Consider the following 24,192-nt stretch of genomic DNA (forward strand, 5'->3'; position numbering starts at 1 on the left):
TCTCGTGTTCAGAACTGGAGCACTGGAAGGAAAAACCAGCATTTAAACCAGAAAAATATGAGCCCACGATTGCAATGAAATCTCAAAGGTTAATGCGAGATGTGTTCATAACTGCTTTTGCTGGGGAAAACAACCCCAGCCTCTGCCATGCAATTACATATTTAAGCTCTGTGGAAAAGATTTGTTTACTGAGTGAGAAAGGCATACACGTCAGGCTGCTGGGCCGAGAGTCCTGTGTAATCATCACAGGCTGCAACACAAACACAACCGTTTGAAGACCCTTGACATCTGATTAGTGTTTTTCTCTTACAGAGTGAGGAGAGTTTGGACCTTAAAAGGAAAATGAGCTAAGTTGCTTTAGTTAGTAGGGCCAGAGAGAAAGAAATGAAGAATGACTCTGGACAGAGGTAAGTATATACTAAAGCTTACAAGGAAACTGATGCCAAGCAGATTGTAATAAACTCCAAATATAGATGGACTCACGTGTGCAGATGCCAAAACAACTGTTTCTATGTAATTCTAAGAAGGAAATGCAAAAAACTTCAAAAGCACAAATATGTGATAACTGGGAAACGCTCTACTTTTTATATTTATATTCACCCCTTGGCACGGTCATAGAGAATTGATTCTGCTCTCTTAAAAACAACAGCTGTTCACTGCTCAAGGCTGTTTCTGGATCTGCACCATGTACACTAGTGCAACAGGGACCCAAGTTTATGCTGTTGTAGCCCATCTGTACTGGGCCTTGACCCACATAGCTCCGTCAGTACAAATATTGGTGCATTGGCCAGCAACACCAGTAGCAAAGGTGACTGGACACAAATTTGTCTCAGATGTACAAAGAAAATGATAAATACCAGCAATCTGTGGGGCTATTTTCATGCTATTTTCAGGCAAATGTGATTTGTGAGGTGGTGGCTGCTTCACAGGCAGCGAGTCACGGAAGCTTAGCCTCTGCAGCATCTCTCTTTTCCTTAGGCAGCACTTCCCAGGGCAGTATCAGCTGTAGGTAAGAGCAGTGTTTTAGGGCTTGTGCTGACAGCACAGAGTGAGCAGAACCTGCTGTCAAGCCAGAACAGGTAGGGAAAACATAGGAAGAGGATATACGAAAGTGAAACACATTTCATGCCAGAAAGGTCGGACTTTCAGGTGTGGATGAAGCCAGAAGTAATGTGACATCCTGCTCCAAGCACTTTCTCCAGTTACTCCTGGTCTGCAGCTGCTGTCAGCATAAAAGCAGGCATGGAAGCAGCACTGGTTGGAGCTTGGCTACACCAGGCACTGAGTGAGATGGAATGAGATGCAGCACAACTGCTATATCCTTCTATCCTGGTATTCTAGTATAAAGACTTCAGGTTGTTAATCTGATGCCTGCAGGAATCTTTCCATATGAAAAAATGAATGTTTTTTTCTCTATTATGTGCTTCACTAATAAACCACTTTGAAGATTCTTGGAATTAACATTCCTGGGAGTGCAAGAAGTGATGTGCTGTCTTTATGCTCTCCTCATCCTTTGTGTTCTTGAGTGGTACAACGTGACATGTTGCAATTCATCTGTCATTTTCACATTTGGAGAAAGTGGTCAGAATGGAGCAATCCAGCCACGTCAGCTGAATACACTGTTGTTAACTGACAGATATCTCAAGTGCAACAGGAGTCGTGATGCTGTTGTGGAGGCGCTGACTTTTAAACCCCAGTCACATGCAGAACCCTGGCATATTGTCAGCATGCACAATTTCCAATTTCAAGGGACATTTCTTCTGGTGTTACCAGTGGATTTTGTTTAACCTTCATCTTCCCTTATTGTTAACATTGCAGGAATTATTTCTTGGGGCTTTTTCCTATCTTACTTGATGCTGCATGTGCCCTGTGATTCCCAGGGGGGTTCTGTGGGTATAGACCTGAGCTTGCACCACTGCATTCACACACAAATGCCAGACAATGCAATAACATGGAAGCTGTCACAGTCCCAGTGTTTGAAAGGTATTTAGTTAGTGTATAAAAGCAGGTTTCAGCTTCTCTTTGCACAATACAGGGAACAGCTGCCTGGCTGACGGGTGCTGCCTGAACAAAGGTCTCCTTCTACTCTTAAGTGGCCTCAGGGGGAAGCTGCCCCTGCATCTGGCTGGCCTGGCAGCAGGGCCTGAAGTAGGGGTTTGCCCTATAAAGCTGTGGAGGGCAGACAATCCAGGGCTGTATTTTATATTGATTTATGTATTTATTTTCAAGTCTGGGATTACATTTTTCTCCTACAGCCTACTCAGACCTTGGAGAGAAGCAGAGTGGGCTGAATCGGTTCCTCACACATTATCCTTTGGCATATTTTTACCTTATTTTTAAGAACCCAAAGCAGCGTAAGCACAGCTCTGAGCCTTTTTGCCAAGATCCAACCATGCTAATTTCAACAAACGACACCAGCTTCAACATGTGTTGAAATGAAAATATGGACATTCTCAAGCTAAAATGTAATATGTTGAATTATTCTTATGTCGAGACTGATAAAGCATTTTCTTCAATTGATCAGACTTTGCTCAGTTAGTCTTTACTGGTCTTGCTTGTCTCTTTTGGTCAGATTAACACAGACATATTTGTAATTGAACTCAGTGGTAGCCAAGGCTATAAAGGCATATAAATGGAAGAACCTGCCTCTCCAAAGCCTGCAGTCTCACTAGGAATGAAGCTCACACAAGCACATTTGAATCAAAATCAATGCTACCTACATCAGCAAAAAAATCTCTTGCAGGGCCTCATTTTGGAGCCTTCTCTATGCACAAAGGGAGAATAATTATCTTTTACATGTAGAAATTTATCTTTTCTTCTTCTATCCGCTCTGTGGACAAACTGTGGAGTTCACAGCTTTGACAAAAGCTTTCTGAAACACTTTAATAACTCCCCACACACTCAACCCACCCCATGCTGGCTGTTGTTGCTGCTGCTGTTAAGCTGGAGGTTTATTAAGGAGATCACAGATTTCCCTGTGTTTGTCGTGAAACCCAGGTGGGAAAAAAATCAAGTAATTCCTAGTATTTAATATGATAATTCTAACTGAGACTCGTGAGGTAAAGGAACTTAATGCCATCACCTGTGCAAGATATGAAATACGTGTCTCCAGAAATAACGACCTTATTGCAGTGCTGATCTTATGTGGGTGGAACCAACTTTAGAAGGAGCCTGTGGGAAATGCTCATGTATTTCACCTGCCTTTTGTTCACGCTAGGTGAGCCCAGAGATACAATAAGACACGCATTTGGTAAGTATCTTACATGTAAGAAATCAGTAATTTGATGCATTAATCACTAGAGTGCAATTATAGACCTTAATTTAGGAGGTATTAGTCATTCACCATAGATAACCTTCAGTGGCTATTAGAATTTCATAGTCTGAGTTCATTATAACTGGCAAATGTTGTTTGCACAACCAGCACGCACAAGGGCCTGGTTTTTGGCTGAAAGCAGATTTTTTCACTATTAAATCCACTCCATTAAATACAAGAGAGAGCACCTGTTTGGGTCTTATTTCAATAAAGATTATATTGCAGTTGCATTTTAAGAGGGCTTATAAAGATTGCGCATTATTAATATATTTTATTAGTACATTTAAAGTGGAGTGGGATACACTGGAAATATTCCAAGCACATCAGTAGAAGACATCACAGCTGGTGATAAACCATGGCAATAACCAGCTTATTGACCTGTTGCAGTCTTTATCAAAATCTGAGGCAAATGACTATCTTCTCTGTTACAAAATCTGTTAAAGCATTTACAGACCCTCTCATAAATAAACCTTCATATACGGCATGTTCTTGAAATCAGTAATGTGATTAGGTATCTCAGTGCGTAATTTCAAGCAGCTGCATTAATCTAGGACACAGTAAAATTCTGTAAGTAAGTGTTCCTAATTGTTGATGGTTTCATGTGTATAGTGGAGAGGATACCCTTTCTTTTCCCTCCTTCCTAATCCGTTACGGTGTCTACTAGCTGTCTAGTTCACCTTGTGTATGTGACTTGCATAAGGTAACAGAGGAGCAAGAAACATCTCTCTGCTTAACACAGACACCTTGACAGCAAGCCAGCTTTTGTTTTGGATTGCATCATTTCTTGCAAGTGACAGAACACCACAAGATGCTTGTGTAGGTGTGCCTTTTGCCACCAAAATATATCGTGCTCATCTGCATCATTTGGAATGACACTACTTCCTCTGCACAGGAAGGCACTTAAAGATGTCAGCACAGCGCTAGAGAGAATACGGCTGCAGGAAGAGACAACTTAGCTGTTTCTTTTCTCTCCGAGTTACAAGCAGCACAGTAGCTGAATATATTGGCATCTTTTATAGAGTTCTGTGATTTACACATTTTAAACTTGGAGGGCTTTAATAACCAAATCAAAAAGATTTAAACCAGAAGCAAGTCTGCAGTTGTAACAATAGTGGGTGAGCATTGCTCGTGAGAAATCAAAGTCAATGCACCAAACTAAAGCTCATGGTTGGATTTTCAACCATAACTTAGCAAGAGCTGTTGCAAAAGACACTTCTGTAAATTTCTGACCATTTGTTAGCAGCGGTTGACTGCACAACAAGCAGCAGTGAATACCTTGTTTCCATGCTGAAATGTACATTAAATAAAGAGATGCTCAAAGACTGCAGCCATGAAAGGACAGCAGACCTGCTTACCTGCTGCTGCAGCCACTTCTAAAGCTTTTATTGACAATCTGAAATGGGCTTAGCTGGCACCTAAACTGTCACTGACTCCTCCTTACTTCAGTAACTTCAGTATAAAGCATCTCAGCCTATTATGTATATGGGCAAACAGAGGCCCAAGCTAACAGGATCCATAAAACCTCTAAGTGTTTTCCACCTGCATCAACAAGCTACAACAACAGGATTATAAATGAAGTGTTCCCATTAGACACAGGTTGAGAGGTGTGTAAACTGGGGGCAAATATGTCTAAATTGTGATGCTGGTTCTTGCTGTAATCACCTGGAAAGGGATGCTGTAGTGGTAGGCTCAGTAGAAATGAGACTTTCTACAGACTCACTGTCTTTCGTGTTAATTACAGCACAGATTAATCCTGAAAATATTCAAAATTTAAGGTATCCAATTCCATCTATTGAATTGTAAGTAAAAGAGAGAAGCAGGACTGAACAGAAAATAAGTGTCATATATTTGAACATAAATATCACAACCATTTCCTTACACTGTAAATTTGCACAGAACAATGGGTGCTTCCAGATACTTCTGGAATATCTCATGTGACCTGACAGAACTCTGCAGGACTTTTCCTAAGCTGGGTTATTTGGTTTTGTCCAACCTCCTGTGTTTCATTTAAACACAGTATTCCAAATTTAGCAAAATTACTTCTCTCCAGATACACAGGCCCTGTTTTCAGTGTCCTTAAAACTACTGTTTCAGTGCCTGAGTGTGTTGTAATCTCTCCCCTGATTTAATATAAGTAGAATACATCACAAGCAAACAGAGAGGTGCATTGATATCATTAAAATACATATGCATGCAATCACTTATAAGAACTTCTAAGGAGTGACATAAGTATCAGTAACTAAAGGTACATAACCCAGATTAGCATGAAGACAGGCACTTTGGTGTCATCTCTGGCCCAATCGATTCCATGCAAAGCAGAACACCTTAAAGAGGAGAGAGTGAGAATTTCATATCTAGACACTCTCATGGTCTGGTGGGATGTCAGGGGGCACCTGGGACAGATGCAGAGCTCAGATCCTATTAGGAAGAGAAAGGAGCGATCTGACCATTGAATGGAGGGTTAGGAAGAGGGTCTACAACTTGTTGGGAGTTCCAAGCAAGAGCTGCCTTAGGCATGTAATTCCAAGAAGCTGAGACCTGGGAAACCTCAATAGAGTGGATCCCCGTTTTATTTAATAGGTGAATCTTCAGGCATGACTCTCAGTTTTGCATTTCCAACTGTCCAGATCGGATCATGCTTTGGTTAACATGATGTATTTTGTAGAGACAATGCTTTAAGGCACCTATGTCTCCCATGCAATGTTACTAAATCCCCAGCTCACTGCTGCAAGCATGGCCAGAGCAGTGTGCTTAACAGTTAGCTCAGAAGTGGCCACTTTTTCAAACAGCATCAATTTCCAGCAATTGTACTTAAATGCAAAATGAACATTTAAATTATAGTATTTTTTAAAATAAAGATTGCCCTGTCCTCTCTTCCCCTTTCTCCCCCTTCCATTCCTGGATTCCTCTTTTACAATTACAGTAACAAGCCAATAAATCACTTCAGCTACAGATCTATCATTCAATCTTAACTTCTTTAGTAGGCCTAAATATTCTACTTAGTATAAGGTAATGTAGAAAATGGAATATAATGACCTTTCTGAGGGTCATTATATTCCATTTTCTACCCATTCACGTTTCTTACCCATACATAGGGTAAGAATGTGAGCTGAAGACCAGCCACAGGTCAGATTAAGTGCACATTAGGTCAGCCATACTGGAGGTAATAGAGAAAAATCGGCTCTTCCCACCTGCAAAAGACCTGAAGAAACAGCTCAAGCACCACCAGCCAACATGAATTTTCACATTGCTTAGACTGAGCTGAGCTGCTGTTGGCATCTACAGATCAAAACGCCTGCACTGAAGCAAGCCCATAAAAGCTGGCTCCTGTGCCCAGCTGCACCCCTCAGCCTGGTTTCTCCTTACATGACCCCTTCTTGGTACTTAGTGGCTGGTGCTAGAAAGCCAGGGAAGATTTCCACCCTGCTGGGGAGTTTACCTGCCACTGTTTCCTCATTGCTGTCTCTACCTTTCTTCTTTCGTGGTTTTTTTCCATTCCATATCCACATAAGCACAGCTTTCCCCCATTCTTTACCCCCACGCTACCTGAGCTCCACATGGCATTGGCTTTTGCTCACCATGGCATTGCAGGAATCAGCAGCTGAAGAACCTTTTCCCACTTATGGCCACTGTGAAAGCCAGCTCCTGAGGCTGGCTGCTCCAACTGGCAAGCCCCAACTCCCCAGCTGCAGCTTCCCACCACTCAACACCTCAACCATTTCACACAGGTTTCACACACAAAGGCACATAAATGGAAGAACCTGCCTCTCCAAAGCCTGCAGTCTCACTAGGAATGAAGCTCACACAAGCACATTTGAATCAAAATCAATGCTACCTACACCAGCAAAAAAATCTCTTGCAGGGGCTCATTTTGGAGCCTTCTCTATGCACAAAGGGAGAATTTACATCTAGAAATTCATCTTTTCTTATTCTAGCCACTCTGTGGACAAACTGTTCAGTTCACAGCTTTGACAAAAGCTTTCTGAAACACTTTAATAACTCCCCACACACTCAACCCACCCCATGCTGGCTGTTGTTGCTGCTGCTGTTAAGCTGGAGGTTTATTAAGGAGATCACAGATTTCTCTGTGTTTGTTGTAAAATCCAGGTGGGAAAAAAAATCAAGTAATTCCTAGTATTTAATATGATAATTCTAACTGAGACTCGTGAGGTAAAGGAACTTAATGCCATCACTTGTGCAAGATAGATACGAAATACGTGTCTCCAGAAATAACCTTATTGCAGCGCTGCTCTTTTGTGGGTGGAATCCACTTTAGAAGGAACCCGTGAGAAATGCTCATGTATTTCACCTGCCTTTTGGTCACGCTAGGTGAGCCCAGGGGTACAATAAGACATGCACTCGGTGAGTGACTCCCCACAACACCTCCGCTGTTCACACAGGGTATGTTCCAAGCGGCCGGGCTGTGTGTGAACGGGGGTGAACGGTGAGCAGGGTGATAACCCTATCCCGCAGGCCCGCCGCTGGCCGGGTTCCATTCCCGGCCGCTCCGCTCCGCCCCGGGGCGGGGTGACCGCAGGCGGTGGCGGTGGCGGTGGCCGTGGCTGGCCTGGGCCGGGCCGGCGGAGGTGAGCGCGGGTGGCGTAAAGCGGCTGCGGCCCCTGTCTGGGGGTCCCCGGGACACTGGGCTGGGTTGGGCTGCGGGCCGGGGGCCGAGGCCGGAGCCGCAGGGCAGAGCGGGGCGCAGCGCTGTCCAGGTGCCGGGCTCCTTCCCCTTCCACCCTGTGCCTTTCCCCTTCAAGACGCGTTATCCACCCCAGGGGATGCTTTTTGGCATCAGAGTTGCACTTCGCATTTTCAAGGCAGTATGTTATTTAGCATTCTTTTTTTCTCCCGAGGCAGACAAGGATTGTTATGCTCATTTTTATGAGGAAGAAATAGATATGTGGGATATAAAGTTCCTTTAGGCACAAAGGCATCTGAGGTAGGGTTTGATGAGGCGCAGCTTCACCTGCACCTGATCTTGGATGTGTCAGTGTTTGAGCATGGAACAGTTTGCTGTTGGAGGTACCCCTTAGGGCCCGAGCCTGGTTAGCCAGCAGCTATCCAGCTCCATCGCACGGTTGTTTCGATGCAGGCAGCCTACTAGCTCAGACCCAGCCCAAAATGCAGCAGTGGCTCCTGCTCTGTTTTAAAGTGGAGGGATGAAGTGTTAATGTGCACCTTCAGTTCAGCGGCTTATGGCGAGGAACAATCACCCGGGTAATGGGAAAGCTCGTTCAATTCCATCGTCTTCCTAAGGACAAATGAGAGCTGCAGTCTTCCTCCTGACTGCGCCACGCTCTTCCTTTTGAAGCTGTGTAATCATTGCGCAAGAACTTTAGGAGCCGATTCACGTGCTAAGAGGCAGGAACTAGAAGGGAGGGTCAGAATGGCTTCTGAGCTGTTCTTTGAGGATGGTTTCTGCATTGAACATGTGCAATAGTCATGGAAACTGTCCAGAAACTGATAGAGCAGATCTCTGGATCTAGTAATGGAAAGTATGCAGAGCAGATCTCCTCCCTCCCCTCTCTTGGCTCCCATACAAAGCATTCCCCAACCCCTCACTAGGCTGAAACACGTCTGATTTAGTGAATCTTGAACATTATTCACTCAGTTGGAAGAACTGTAACAGGAGAGTGACTATCTTGTATAATCAGTAGATAAGTACTTGGACCTGGGATATATATATGCAGGTGAGCCCTAGGACTCTATTACCATAGCGTGAGTCAAGGAAATGGCTGTAACTCACCTACAGCCTCACACAGGAACTGTACCAGAAGGGCTACTAGCTACTTTTGTACCTTCTTAATTTACTAGGTCTCCTTTGCACAACAGGTTCTGCAGTACGAAGTGATGTCAGCTATACCTGTGAGTGCAATTTTCTCCTCCACTGACAAGGGAAGAGCTAACTAAAATTTATTCTGATGTAAAGCCTATTTCAAACAAATTCAGAAAATATCATTTCAACATCTCCATTCTAGGAAAGAGTGGAGCAGGTTTCTAACTTCACTTAAACACTGGGCTGTCTCTCTCTTTTGTACTATGTTTATGGTCCTTTTGTCACTGGACATTTGCAGCTTGTTATCTTTTGATTGCTTCTTTTTTTAAACATATGTGCAAAAAACCATATCTGCAAAAGCAAACAGCTCTGTGTTATCAGATGTTCCATTTGGCTCCACCTATTTAGGCACCATACTCTTTTAATAGTTCTTTAACAAATCACTTGCCCAGATAGGGTCCCACGAGTGCAGGTGTGGCAACCATGCAATTTCCCCTCTGGCTAGCCATTTAGTCATCTTTGCTGACTTCAGCTACCAAACCATTATTACTCTCTTATGCCTGACCATTATTTCAGTGGCTGATGAACTTTGTTAACTTTGCAGTTAAGGCTGCACACAGCTCTGCTTGTGGCCCTGGGACTTACAAACTGAATGCTGCTTCCTTAAGAATTTCTGTCCTATTTGTGAAAGGTGGCTTCCTGCAAGTTAGAAACTCGACTGTCATTCTTGAGAGTCCTTTCCTATTATCACTCTAATCTTTCCCAGGTGAGAGCTTTCATCCTGGCTGCTTCTAATTATCCTGCAAGCAAGCAAAAAAGGGACTTTCTGTCCCTGGACTAAATCCACTTTGTGAAAAATACAGTCCAAAATTACAGCTAAAAGGGAAGGGAAGGAAACAGGAAGGAAACACTACTTGCCTGGAGTGGCTTCTAGACTAGACCAGGCAGTTACCATACAACAGTTCTCAAAGAAGTCAACATGGATTCAGGGTGTGAGGCATGAATACCTGAGTGGTGTCTGGGACTGCCTATGGGTGGTTTGTGCAGCTTTGAACAAGCATCTCTGCTGGGAAACAACTATAGCACTGAGTTGAAAACACAAAAGTAGGAATATTCACTGTCCTCACTGAGGCCTCAAGAGGTTAATTTCCTTAGGACCTGGAAGAGCATAAGAAATCTTGCTGGTTCTCTTCTCAAGCCTAGCTGAGGTGCTATCTGCCTTCACCATCCCCTGCCAGACACACGAGCAGAGGAGCTGGGGCTGGCAGCTGGACCAGTGCCCAGGGTTGGGATGCTGCCCTGGAATGACCAGCCCAGTGGGCTACTCAGGAGGGAGGCATTTTGCGTGCTAGCAGATAGAAACAACTGAGCTGGGGCCAGGGGATGGAGCAGGGGTACAGCACCCTCCCTATGCCTCTCCACTTTACTCCTGTGCCCCAGAGAAACAGCCCAGAGCATGTTTTAGTCTGTGCTTTCAAAGTTTTCCCATCCTTCTGGAGACTGCTTTCTTTTAAAGAGCTGTTATAATAATAGAGGAATCACATTGTCTTTGTGTGCCTGCATCTCGTCATATAATCTGAGGGGATATAAAACCAAACAAATAAATATAAAAAAATACATCCAGATGATGAATAGAACTAGATCATTACATCCCACAGGTGGCTTCTGATTACCCGAACCAGTGGCTGTTTATTATGGTCTTTCTGCTCTGTCAGGCCATTAAATGCTTTATTGCCTTAGGTTTTCCCCATCAGTGACAGGAACTCACTTGCCTTATAACATGCTTTCTGATTTTAAGTTGGAAAATGCTGTATTTGAGCTAAGCATCCTAGCAACTTAAGGGAGAAGCTGAGGGGTAGGAAGGGGCATATTCATTAAGCATGTGATGAATGAAATTGTTTCCTTTTGGATTGCAATTGGTTAGAGGGTCCCTATGCAGAAAAGCATGTTTACCCTGCATAGCTTTTTACGAGCTCAAATGCAGATATTGTGATGGCTTAGAGCCTGGGCAAAAGCTTGGAGCTTTATTTTTGGTTCAGTAGGTAGATTTGATCTCATCACATAATAGCAGCAATACAAATGTTCACAACAGCCAGTTGGCCTTTATCTGGCCAGTCTGAGAACAAAGGCTTACTGTTGGCGATATATTGTTCAAGATCTTTTTTTATGTGTTAGATAAATATTACAAACAAACCCCTCGCCGGTAGGTTTTCTGTTAGATAAAAAGGGTGCTCTTTGAAGGTCTTCGGTGGTTTTTACTGAGAAATTTTATCAAGTACCAAATACAAACAGTCCTTCAGAGTCTGTGTATATCACCAGCCTCTGGGAAAGAGATGCATAATCATTGCCATGAGTGAGGAAAAGACTAATGACATTAGGGAATTAGACATAGAAATTTTACTTGTTTGGCACTTTCTCCAAAAAGTAGGAATGACTCTCCATTCCCTACAGAATTGTGACATGTGAATAGATAGGGGAAACTGAACAGGAATACTCACTTGGATGGCAGGAAGGGACCCAAGGACTGAAGAATGAGATTGAGACACATTTGTCTATTCAGGTGAGTTTCAGTAGGTTTTAGGCAACCAAGTCCCCAGAATCTGACCCAAAAGGCCCTTCCTTCAGTCATAAACCCCTGTGGCACCACCATTTCTACTGCTGCTCCCAGTACGTGTAAGCCATTGCACAGGAGCACTGCAGGATGAGGAGCCTTGCACAGTGACTGCAGATGTTGTGGAGATCGATATGAAGAACATGGCCCCAAGCAGGCCTCCTTGGGGGAGCCTGCATGGAGCACTTCTGCCAGAGCTGCAGCTCTGGTCTAGTGCAGGGCATACCAGCCATGGACATTTCTTTCAAACTTTAGCCAAAGAAAGGAAAGATCTCTGATATTACGATATTATGACCCAGTTAGACCATTAAAGGAAGTGGAAGACCTGGGTACTTGGCCTTCCTCAGTCTGAGAAGCTTCAGCCTGGATCTTACGCAAGGAAACTGCTTTAACCACAAGGCTATAAGCACGAAAGGGTGTTAAGTAACAGTACCTCGTGTATCTTCTGCAAAGCTTGGCTGTGCGAACAAGAATGCAAGGGCTGTGAGGATTTTTTGCTGAGCAGGAGTTGGAAGATAAACTTCTTGAACTATTTCAGACTAGAACATTGCTTGCTTGATTTTGTTTGCTAAATCCAAAATGCTAGTTTAGGTAAAATCCATAACCAGACTTCATCTTTAGAGTCCAATGTTGAATACAGAATTAGCAACTATTACTGTCCACTACTTCCCTTTGTCAGTACGTGCCTCGGGCATAATGCTGCATCCAGTCAGTATTCCTCTTGTTTTGTAGAACTATAGTTAACTCCTCAGTTCTTCTGTCAGCCTCTCCTTCCACTTTGAGGTTCCAGTTTCTGAAGTTACAGCCTCTAGCCTCAAACGCTTTGAGCCATTCTCACAAACTCGAAAGTAATAGGTAACCACCCCAACTGTTTTAGATATTTCAGAGGAAGTCTCAGCCCTGTGACATACAAAAACCAGAAACAAGTTTCCGCTGTTTGCAATTGGGATTTGCTTGTTACTTTCCTCATTTGTTTGTTTGCTTGTTTGTCTGTTTTAAAGTCTGCTTCATTCTGTTTGGGTGTTTCCACAGAAGGATCAGTGCAATCCAAGTAAGGTACAAGCTGCACTAGCCACGTACCAGGGATAGGGCACATAATTGTGGGTGGGCTGCATTAGGTTTGTGCATGCTTTCTATCTTCACTCTGAGACTTTGACTGGGGGTTATTTTTCTGATTGGGCAACTAACATAGGCAATTCCCCAGGCAGATAACTTAAGACTTACCTTTACATCCAGTCTAAAGAGCAATGTAGAAAGAGGACAGATGCAGTAGGTTATGCTAATGTAGGAGTTAAACTTCCTTTATATGCTGATGCACTTTGTGCCTAAGCCAAGGTATAGTGAAAAGAGAAAGGGACTGAAGAAAAGAAGATAGAGATGGGAACTGAGATCATTCATTGATATACCAAGTCTCAGGTCAGAAGCAGAGTCTCCCACAGGCTCCTGCGGTACTTCTGGGCTGCCTTAGCCATCCCATGCTGCTAATCTGTGAGAGACCGTTTCAGCCCTAACTGCCAACAGGCTGTATGTGTGTTTTGTTTTATCTTACAGATCAGCTTTGTCCTGTCAGCATGGCTGAGTGGTAATATAACCACTTTCCTGGAGCCATTCCAAGCACCTTATATGCAACGTGGTCAAAGATCAGTTACAGATGTACAAAGATCAGGTATTTAAACTTTAATGCTATCAGGACAGAACGCTTTCCAAACATTTGTTTTTAAAAGAAAATTGCGTTTGAAGGAAGGAGTGATGGGTTTAAAACAAGGGGAAAAAAAACTGTGCAACAGCAACTGCAGCCAGAGAAAAGAGTGAGAATATGTGAGAGAAACAGCTCTGCAGGCACCAAGGTCAGTGAAGAAGAGGGGAGGAGGTGTTCCAGGTGCTGGAGCAGAGGCTCCCCTGCAGCCTGTGGTGCAGCCTGTGGTGCAGCCCATGGTGAGGCAGTCTGTGCCCCTGCAGCCCATGGAGGTCCATGGTGGAGCAGGTACTCACCTGCAGCCCATGGAGGAACCCACACTGGAGCAGGGGAATGCCCAAAGGAGGCTGTGACCCTGTGGGAAGTCCACGCTGGAGCAGGCTCTTGGCAGGACCTGTGGCCCTGTGGAGAGAGGGGCCCACGCTGGAGCAGTCTGTTCCTGAAGGACTGCATCCGTGGAAGGGAGCCATGCTGGAGCAGGGGAAGAGTGTGAGGAGTCATCCCCTAAGGAGGAAGGAGCAGCAGAGACAATGTGGGATAAACTGACCACAGCCCCCTGCACCTCATAGGAGAAAGAGAGAAAGAAATTGGGAGTGAAGCTGAGCCCAGGAAGAAGGGAGGGGTGGGGGGAAGGCGTTGTAAGATTTAAGTTTTATTTCTTATTACCCCTCTCTGATTTGATTGGTAATAAACTAAACTAATTTCCCCAAGTCGAGTCTGTTTTGCCCCTGACAGTAATTGATGAGTGATCTCTCCCTGCCCTTAGCTCAGGAGCCTTTTATTTTCTCTCCCCTGTCCAGCTGAGGGCAGTGATAGAGCAGCTTTGGTGGGCACCTGATGCCCAGCCAAGATCAGCCAAGCACAGGTTCCAAACTCCTCCTGTTCATTGTTTCCCTTTCCCAGTGGCTCTTTCATGCTCATGTGCTTTGTACCTACAGCCAGTTTCTTTGTTGATACTATTTGTGAGGACTGCACTTTTCCACCTTCTGGCAGCAAGATGTGGTGTTAACTCTTCTAGGAATCTGTTAATCCCTTGTCCCAAAAGGATTTAACAACTGACTGATTTGGGATATGGGAAAGACATCCTGCAACTTTTGTCAGTAATACTGGATGCTATATAGAGGCACAGTACACCAGAACAATTGTACACTAAAAGCATAACCACCTCAAGCAGAGTTCAGAAGCTGTGTATGACCAGGACCCCCAGTTCATTATACCACAACTGTAAACGTGTCCATCCCTAACAGGCAGGACAGATACTTTGGTGAACATGAGAGGGACAGAAGTTGGCAATAATATATTTACATTAGTATCTAACAATCAGAAGCAAACCCTTTGAAATTACATGCTTTTCTACACATTTCTATTGCTGATTAGATTTGAAACCAGAGAATTATTTCAAATCTTAGAATTTGCCAGAAAGCAGAAGTGTGGCACCAGCCTGTCTAGAAACTTGTTCATAAACACTGCTGTAAACTCAGTGCAGTTTAGGTTAGATGAATATAAAACAGTCTCTGTTCAGTTAGTTGGATTCTGGACGTATACGTATAGAATTTGGCTTAAATATGTTTTCCAAACAGTCACAAGAAAAGTTGTAAACTGATGATGAAAGCAGTGTGCATATCAAATTTTAAGTTAAATCAGTGTGATTTTATACACAAACCCATCTGACTACAGAACAAAAAACATTAAGGAACAACTGAGATGGTCTTTGCCTCTTTGTGCCTAATGTTTTTGCATATAGAGAGAAGAAAAGAGGACTATCTTCTATGCATTGATTTTTCAAGGCAAGAAACACACCCTGAAGTTGTTTAATCCTATCTTTCTTTCTTCCCTTTCTCTGGGGAGCATTTTTGCTACCTGTGACGACTAGTGGTGTTTCACAGACATCAGGGTTAAGCAGCACTCAGGCAAGCTCTAAGTGAGCTCTAACATCTTGCTGTCCAAACAGCAAAACCCTTAGCTGTGGAGCTAAAGGGGCAAAAAAGCCTTCCAGCTTGGCAGTCGGATTAATGTTTGTTTATCCCTTAATCCTAAAGCAGGCTTGCGGCAATTAGAAATGAGATTCTCACAAACTCAGCCAAAAATACTGCTACTTTATTATATATATACCCTATTTCATTATATTTATACCCTGCTCCTCTGTGATTCAGTGACCTACAGAAAATGGCCTGCATGTTTTTGTAAAAATTAGCATAAGCAAAAAAGTTACCTTTTTTTTGGTACAGATAATGGATAATTTACCAGCTTTACCTCTGTCTTTACCTTTTTATCTACCAACCACATCCAAACACCTAAATGACCAGTGTTCTTGGTCACCCGACTTCATGTTTGTGGCATTATTTCAAGCAATATGCACAGGTCCTGTGGCTGACTGAGTTGTCATCCAGGAAAAGTCTACTTGGGAGGGTATCATGGTCCCTACAATAGGTTATTGAAAATATATTTAAACTCTTTATTCATGATTATAACAGACTGGTCTTCTCTAGAGCCCACCCAGATAGCCAGCACCTCTGCTGCTTGGTTCCCCAAAACCTGTGGCTGACAGCTGAGAACCATTTAGGTCCACTACTTATTTTGTAAGCACATCTGGTACATGTCTGTTCATTTCCACTGGTGTGTGCTGGTTCATATTTGACTTAGGGTTATGTGGTAGAAGCACAGGAGGCTGCTGAAGAGAGCAAGCACGCTACTACTGAATGCTGCACAAAACCACTTCTGAGGCTGAAATTTTCCTTTCAGATCACTTGAAATGCAAGCCAATACTCCCAGCCATCAGCAGGGACAAAAACAAGGTATGTAACCCATTCTTTACTTACGTGGATTCCAGTGCATTTTTGTTGGGGGTGTGGAAAGGGGAATGGCAAGCGCTTTCCAACTGTCCATGGGAGAATTGTTACTCCAACTTCTTTCCTGGCCTGTGTACATTGAAAAGGAGACAATCTTAGTCCTCCCCTTCAGCTACTTCAGGCCCTGCTTACTGGCAGCGTCTGTAGGCACTAGGATGTACGCAGGCACTACTACAACATCCCCTCTAGGGTACTGTCAGTTCCATTCCTTTTTGCTGTGCTAGTGGAGGTTTCTAGGTGATTTAAAACCAAGTTAACAAAACTGAGTTTTAAAAGAAGTTAATACAATAGTGTGGGCCAGTTCCAGAGGACTCAGAGTATCTGCATCAGGCTTCACTGATCCAGACACACACTTCCCAAGGAGGCTGAGACAAGAGCTAAAGTATTTCCATTCTGTATGCACTTGCTCGCTGCTTTTAGATCTAGGTATAATATCCACCCTGCATTGCAAAAGTTCTTTCCATTGCTCAGAAACATACTCTGCTTAGGACTTTCCATCCCAAAAGCATTTGCTGCATTTTTCCTCCCCTTCCTCCTTTTCCCCTTCCCTTTACTGCTTTTCCCCTCTGACATCAATATGGTAGAAGGAAACAAAAATCCCCCATAATGAGCTCTTGTCTAAACTTCATTGCTCCAGTTTTCAATAATGAATGATGCATTTACACATCCCTTCATCTCCATGTCCATGCACAGGCATGTAACTGAATGGGTGATGGTCATTTTGTGGGAAGAATATTCTTCCCAAAAGCTTTTAGGTGCTAATGTACAATGGTGATGGGTTGTATAAGATGCTACGTGGAGGGATTCTGTTAAATTAAAAGTATTTGCTGTCCTCATGCCAGCATTAAGAGGTATTACTTGCCGCCAGCATCCTCCTCCTGCTCATGGAAGGCCAAGTTTGGGGGAAAAGGTAGTAACTCATGCAGAAGAAATTGAGGAAGCAAAGAGTTTACCAATGAACCTTGTCACCAAACCAGAGCAGAGGTAGTATGTAACAACTGTTATGAGATTGTTAGAGACTTCTTGAACTTACAAGAACATGAAAATGCAGGTAAGTATAAAAAGCAAAGATGGCTTGAAATACATCACCATTTACTTAGTTTCTAATACTAAAAACAAATCTACATTTTTAAATTTAAAACCAATGTTTTCTAATTCTTCCACTTCAAACATTTTGAGCTTTTTCTGGTGGTAAGTTGATACATGTCTATTAAATTTTTACTGCCAAAGTACTTTCAGTTTCTCATTGCTACTGGTGATGCTGTGATTTTGCCCAAACTTCAAAAACCAGCCACAGTATTTGGGCAAACACAAGGAATGGAAATTTAAATATGTGAAAGATAAATGTAATTTAAAACTGTTTGTGCTAAACTTCTGATGTTACGGTGTCAACAAGAACCATTGTAATACTTAACAAACAATAAAAGGGAAGCCTGGTGTCTGGTTTTCATGGTTCAGGCAAAGAGAAAAATAAAAAGTAAACAAGGTCTTAAATGACCTGCTGTACTTTTAGTTGTGTCTTTTTTAATAAGCTACAATGTTCTGTAGTCACAAAGACAAACATTATGTAGTTTATAATGTCCCCTTTTAACAGTGCATGCTAGGTAGAAGAGGGTAGAAAGCACAGTTATTTTCTAGTACTAGGAATTATTCCCTATAGATGCAGTTAAAATCTCTTAACAGAATTTTGATACTCACTGCCTGCAATCTGTTTTTCTTTGCAGCACATCCTACATTTTTTAGTGAGGCAAAATGTTAATGAAATTTGAATGCCAGGACTTCAGAATTCAGCACTCTCACCTATATTCGTAATCTCCTTTGCTTTCAAAAATCAGATATTGTCCCAAACCCATGAAATTGTCTTAAAAAATGACAAGATTCTATTTAAGTTGCAAGGTATATGGTATATGTGTTTCCCACTTGATGTTTGAGGTGGAAATTTGCAGACTCATCCTAGTAGTCACAGTTGTTACAAGTTAAGGTTTTAGAATAACCACATGACTTTGAGAACATCACCAAAAACATTAGGTACAGTGAGATTGTGTCAGTTATGAGATCCAACAGTACTGTAATATCCTTGTACTTCCTATTTAGCAGATAGTCTCTAAAAACTAGCTAGCTCTTTCACTTGGTATTTGCAATGGGAATATCATAGTGGTTTCTAGCAGTGTGCTTTATTATTATTTTTAGGGTTTACCTGGTTTTAATTACTGGCTCAAGGCCCAACTTTTCTCCTCTCTGAAGCAGATTTACTTTGCAGACATTAGATGGCCACTGGGGGTTTGGTTCCACAAGAATTTACACTTAGGATTTTTAAGCAGATTGTGCTGGAGGTCACAAAAATTCTTCAGCTGGGTTGTCATTTCATTTCAGTAAATGCTTTTTTAAAAACAGAAGCAGATGGCTGCAGTCTTAGTTAGTAGGGTTTTTTTAACTACAGTACACAAACAACTACTTTAGGGCTAATAATTTGCTCTGTTCTTTACCATGCTTACTGATAAAGACCTTCCTTGCTTAGAAGAGGTTTTTGTCTCAGAGAAAGAGACAGGCAGACAGATGGCAAAATGCCAGGAAAATCCAGAGTGGGAATAAATTAATAAATGGATTCATCAGTCAGTTGCATGAGTTGTTATGCACCTTTTTGTGTAACTTAGGAATTTACAGTTCTGGCAATTTAGTTTTTCATAAAATGTGAAATCTTGCAGCACAATTTCAGGCTACTGCAATTTTTCTTCTCATTTTCTGTTAGCCTCGCTCCTGCCTATGTTTTCAAAACCATATTACAACCTTTCAAAACCAATTCCACATTGCAGGGTTAACCTGAGGCTCCAGGAGCCCTGACAGAGTCCCCCTTTTAAAAGTTCATGGCTGTTAGGACAGCAATCTGAACTCCAAATATCACATCTGCCCTCACAAGGGGAGTGCTCAGGGAAAGAGCTCTGTTGAGACGACTGGATGACTGCACTGTACTTTGGTAACCCAAACTGTTAAACCTGTCTGGATAACTGATTAAGGAGTAAAGCTGACACACCAGCATTATCAGTTCCAAGACACAAATTAAATAGTTAGGCCAAGATTTTCACACTTACCTAGTAGAGGTTTGGTGCTGCCCTGAAGGTACATAAAGGAGGGTCACTGTTGAGGTTGTAGGAGGTGCTCACATCTCTTTGGCACCCATCTTCTGACCAGCCAGCCCATCAGGTGATGCCTGTTAGACTTCAGAGAAAGGATAAATCCCAAATCACTAGTCATTTTTAGTGTGACATTAGTCTTTTTTTCTACAACTGTTAAAAACATGCTCTACAACTTACTGCATAGATAGCCAACTACAGAACTAATGCTTACTATTTTCACTTTTTTCACATAGGTTCATGATGTTATGTCAACTGCTAGTACTTGTCTTTGGAATATCACTAACTAGCAATGTATATGCATTTAGAAGCTGTTATTCAGAAGCCCAAGTCTCCATATATTATTACTGCAACCTCACAGATATTCCAATTGTGCCAAAGGATACAGTGAAGCTTTTGCTAACTTTCAACTACATCACTCAAGTGACTGCAACTTCGTTTCCACTGCTGGAGCACTTGCTGCTGTTGGAAATCGGAATGCAGTATGTCTATCCTGTTACCATAGGAAAAGGAGCTTTCAGGAACCTGCCAAACCTTCGTATCTTAGACTTGGGATACAACAGAATTCTTCAACTGGATCTTGATGCTTTTGTAGGCTTGCCAAGTCTGGCTGTACTCCGTCTGTTTCAGAACAACCTTGGGGATTCCATCCTGGAGGAACGTTACTTTCAAGATTTGAGCTCATTAGAAGAATTGGATCTTTCAGGGAATCAAATCACAAGACTTCGGCCTCATCCCTTGTTTTATAATCTAACAGCCTTGAAAACTGTGAACCTGAAATTCAACATGATATCCAACCTGTGTGAGAGCAACCTGACCAGCTTCCAAGGAAAACACTTCTTATTTTTTAGCCTCAATTCGAATTATTTGTACAAGACAGATGAAACAACGTGGGCCAAATGCCCAAATCCTTTCAGAAATATTACATTTAACTCACTAGACCTTGGTATCAATGGCTGGAGCACAGAGAAAGTCCAAGCTTTCTCTTCAGCCATTAAAGGGACACAAATAGGTTCTTTAATGTTTAGCTTTCATATAATGGGTTCTGGATTTGGGTTTAACAACTTCAAAAATCCAGATGAGAATACATTTGCAGGACTAGCAAGAAGTGATCTTCGTTTGTTTGATATTTCAAATGGTTACATTTTCTCTCTCAATTCTTTAATCTTTCAAAACCTTGGTAGTCTGGAATTGCTGAACCTTTTCAAAAACAAGATAAATCAAATCCAAAAGCAAGCGTTTTTTGGCTTGGGAAACCTAAAAACTCTCAATCTCTCAAGTAATCTTCTAGGTGAGTTGTACGATTATACTTTTACAGGTCTACATAGTGTCATGTATATTGATCTACAGCAAAATCATATCGGGATGATTGGTGAAAAATCATTCAGTAACTTAGGAAGTCTGAAAATAATTGATCTCCGAGACAATGCCATTAAAAAGCTCCCTTCCTTTCCACATCTGATGTTTGCCTTTTTAGGTGACAATAAGCTAATGTCCGTAGCTGGCAAAAAACTAGCAGCAACATACCTTGAATTAGAAAGAAATTGGTTGGCAAACCTGGGTGACCTGTATATCCTTTTCAAAGTTCCAGATGTGCAGTATATCTTCTTAAAACAGAATCGCTTCTCCTACTGTGTGAAAAGTGATAATGTTATAGAAAACAAACAGTTAATCTATATGGATCTAGGTGAAAATATGTTACAGCTTGTGTGGGAGAGAGATTTATGTTTGGATGTGTTCAAGGGACTGTCCAAACTTCAGGTTCTACATCTGAATAACAACTACCTTAGTGCTCTTCCACAGGAGATTTTTAGAGGTTTAACATCCCTAAAAAGACTTAACCTAGCTTCCAACCTATTGTCTCATCTTTCTCCTGGGCTTTTCCCACAAAGCCTAACAAACCTAAACTTATCTGGAAACCAGCTTTTTTCCCCTGAGCCTGAAGTCTTTATGACTTTGACTATTCTGGATATAACACATAATAACTATGTTTGTGACTGTACTTTAAAGAGCCTAGTAGTGTGGCTAAATGAAACCAACGTAACCCTAGCTGGCTCAGAGTCTGACAGGTACTGTGTATACCCACCTGCATTTGCAGGGGTACCACTGTCATCTCTGACGTATGATGGTTGCAGTGAAGATGAACTCCAGCAGAAACTCAGGTTCTCAGTATTTGTCTTCACCTCCACCACTCTTCTAATGTTTCTGATGGCAGTCATCATTTTTACTCGCTGTCAGGGGATTTGTTTTGTCTGGTATAAAACTATCATCAAAAAAGTGATAGACAGGCATCCAAAAGTAGCAGATAAAAGTGAATACAAATACGATGCATATTTGTGCTACAGCAAAAATGACTTTGAATGGGTCCAGAATTCTTTGCTGAAGCACCTGGATTCACAGTATTTTGATAAAAATAGATTTACCTTGTGCTTTGAGGAAAGAGATTTCTTGCCTGGGGAAGAACATATCAACAATATTCGGGATGCCATTTGGAACAGCAGGAAAACAATTTGCATTGTGACCAGGCATTTTCTCAAAGACGGATGGTGTGTGGAAGCCTTTAATTTTGCCCAGAGCAGGTACTTTTGTGAGCTGAAAGATGTCCTCATTATGGTAGTGGTTGGGTCCCTTTCTCAATATCAACTGATGAAACACAAACCAATTCGAAACTTCTTACAAAGGAATCATTATCTGCGGTGGCCTGAAGATTATCAAGATATGGACTGGTTTTTAAATAACCTTTCTTGCCAAATTCTGAAGGAAAAGAAAGTGCGAAGGAAAGCCAATGCTATAGAGCTGCAGACTGTAGCAACACTCTCACATTGATAGTATGTGTGCCACTGGCTTTCTAAATAGCCCATTTCGAGCTGTGCCATGGTAGGAATAAACAGAAGTTGGCTTCATCTTTCCTTGGAAAAGCAGGTAGAAAGATAACTATTTCAGTATAAATCCTACTAAACACGGAGACTGCTTGAAAGCAGCCAGCAAATATGTGAAGGTCCAATTATTTTATGGGCTACAACCCACATTTTCAGAAGAATTAAATGAATCACAGATGCTTCACATTTTGGATGCTCAGCTTCAGACACTAAAGACTTCAGACTAAAAGTCCTGATTTTTGAAGTACTACTTACTGACAGGTCTGTTTCGGTTAGAGAAGGTTGTTGTTTTAAACAGAGCCCATGGTACTGTGCAGGAGTGACCAAGTACAATTTCACATATGGCCTAGCCTGACCATCGGTTCATGGATTACTTACTCCTGTGCTTTCTGAACTCGGTAACTTTTCATGCTCTGTTTCAAAGTAGAACCAGTGCTTTGCACCTTTATGCTTTAAATGGGTGTAACACAGACTTCATTTCTTTTTCTACTCAATTAGCCTCAGCTTCTCAACTGGAACACACAAACTCTGAACTTCATTCATCCCCTTCCCCTCCACAACTTCTCTGCTTGGTGGTAAAATGAGGATCATCGGTCTACTTCATTTGCTGCCATTCCAGCCTGGTGCTTTTTCAGTTGTGCTGCCTCCTGCCCTGCAGAGAGGAACAAGTATTCCCAAAGAGCTGAAGCAATGCTGGGCTTGAAAAGCAAACAAGAAGCTACCTCAGCAGCCATGTGGGCTGTACACCAGTGACACGGCCAATAGCGCAGTGACTGCCTGACAGCTGTCACATCCTGGGAGTGGAAAGTACAGACAACTGGTGTGTAATTTGTGTTGTTCCTCCTGTGTCCTGATGAATTCTAAGGTGGTTTTCTGCTTCTGGTGAAACATTGCCAACCTTATGAAGTTTAACCAAGCCAAGTGTAAGGTCCTACACCTGGGTTGGGGCAATCCCAGGCACTGCTACAGGCTGGGCAGAGAAGAGATTCAGAGCAGCCTGAGGGGAAGGACTTGGGGATGTTGGTTGATGTGAAACTTAACATGAGCCGGCAGTGTGCGCTTGCAGCCCAGAAAGCCAACCGTACCCTGGGCTGCATCAAAAGAAGTGTGACCAGCAGGTCAAAGGAGGTGATCCTGCCCCTCTGCTCTGCTCTCGTGAGACCTCACTTGGAGTGTTGTGCACAGTTCTGGTTTCCTCAACATAAAAAGGACATGGAGCTGTTGGAGCAAGTCCAGAGGAGGCCATGAGGATGATCAGGGGGCTGGAGCACCTCCCGTATGAAGACAGGCTGAGAAAGTTGGGGCTGTTCAGCCTGGAGAAGAGAAGGCTGCGTGGAGACCTCAGAGCAGCTTCCAGTATCTGAAGGGGGCCTATAAGGATGCTGGGGAGGGACTCTTCGTTAGGGACTGTAGTGGTAGGACAAGGGGTAACGGGTTCAAACTGAAACAGGGGAAGTTTAGATTAGATATAAGGAAGAAGTTCTTTACAGTGAGGGTGGTGAAGCACTGGAATGGGTTGCCCAGGGAAGTTGTGAATGCTCCATACCTGGCGGTGTTCAAGGCCAGGTTGGACAGAGCCTTGGGTGACATGGTCTAGTGTGAGGTGTCCCTGCCCATGGCAGGGGGTTGGAACTAGATGATCCTAAGGTCCTTTCCAACCCTAACTATTCTACGATTCTATGATTTTTCTAGAGTCATTATTTCCTGGTACCTCTGTAATCGTTTTACCACTGTTTGTTCAGGTATCTGTCTCCAGGAGGTTGTTCAGGGTCATTTTAATAAAAGCCTGACTCTGTGTTCACTGTTACAGAACCTGCACCTCTTACTTCAACGGTCACATACTCCTTGAGTGTGCTGTTCAGCTCAGTTTATACCTTTGTTTAATAAAAGTTTACCAAAATAATTCCAGTGTGGCCTCAGTGAATTTTTCACTA

At 42.6% G+C, this 24,192-nt stretch overlaps 1 protein-coding gene across 1 annotated transcript; it reads left to right on the forward strand.

Annotated features, from left to right (window-relative positions):
- Positions 1–15,870: 15,870 nt before the first annotated feature.
- On the forward strand, positions 15,871–23,203 carry TLR5 (toll like receptor 5). The gene is made up of 2 exons (XM_030500251.1): positions 15,871–16,194; positions 19,616–23,203. The coding sequence occupies exon 2, from the start codon at positions 19,620–19,622 to the stop codon at positions 22,203–22,205; it is 2,586 nt and encodes an 861-aa protein (XP_030356111.1). The 5' UTR covers positions 15,871–16,194; positions 19,616–19,619; the 3' UTR covers positions 22,206–23,203.
- Positions 23,204–24,192: the final 989 nt, after the last annotated feature.

The sequence above is a fragment of the Strigops habroptila genome, chromosome 10, assembly GCF_004027225.2.
Source record: "Strigops habroptila isolate Jane chromosome 10, bStrHab1.2.pri, whole genome shotgun sequence".
Lineage (NCBI taxonomy): Eukaryota > Metazoa > Chordata > Aves > Psittaciformes > Psittacidae > Strigops > Strigops habroptila.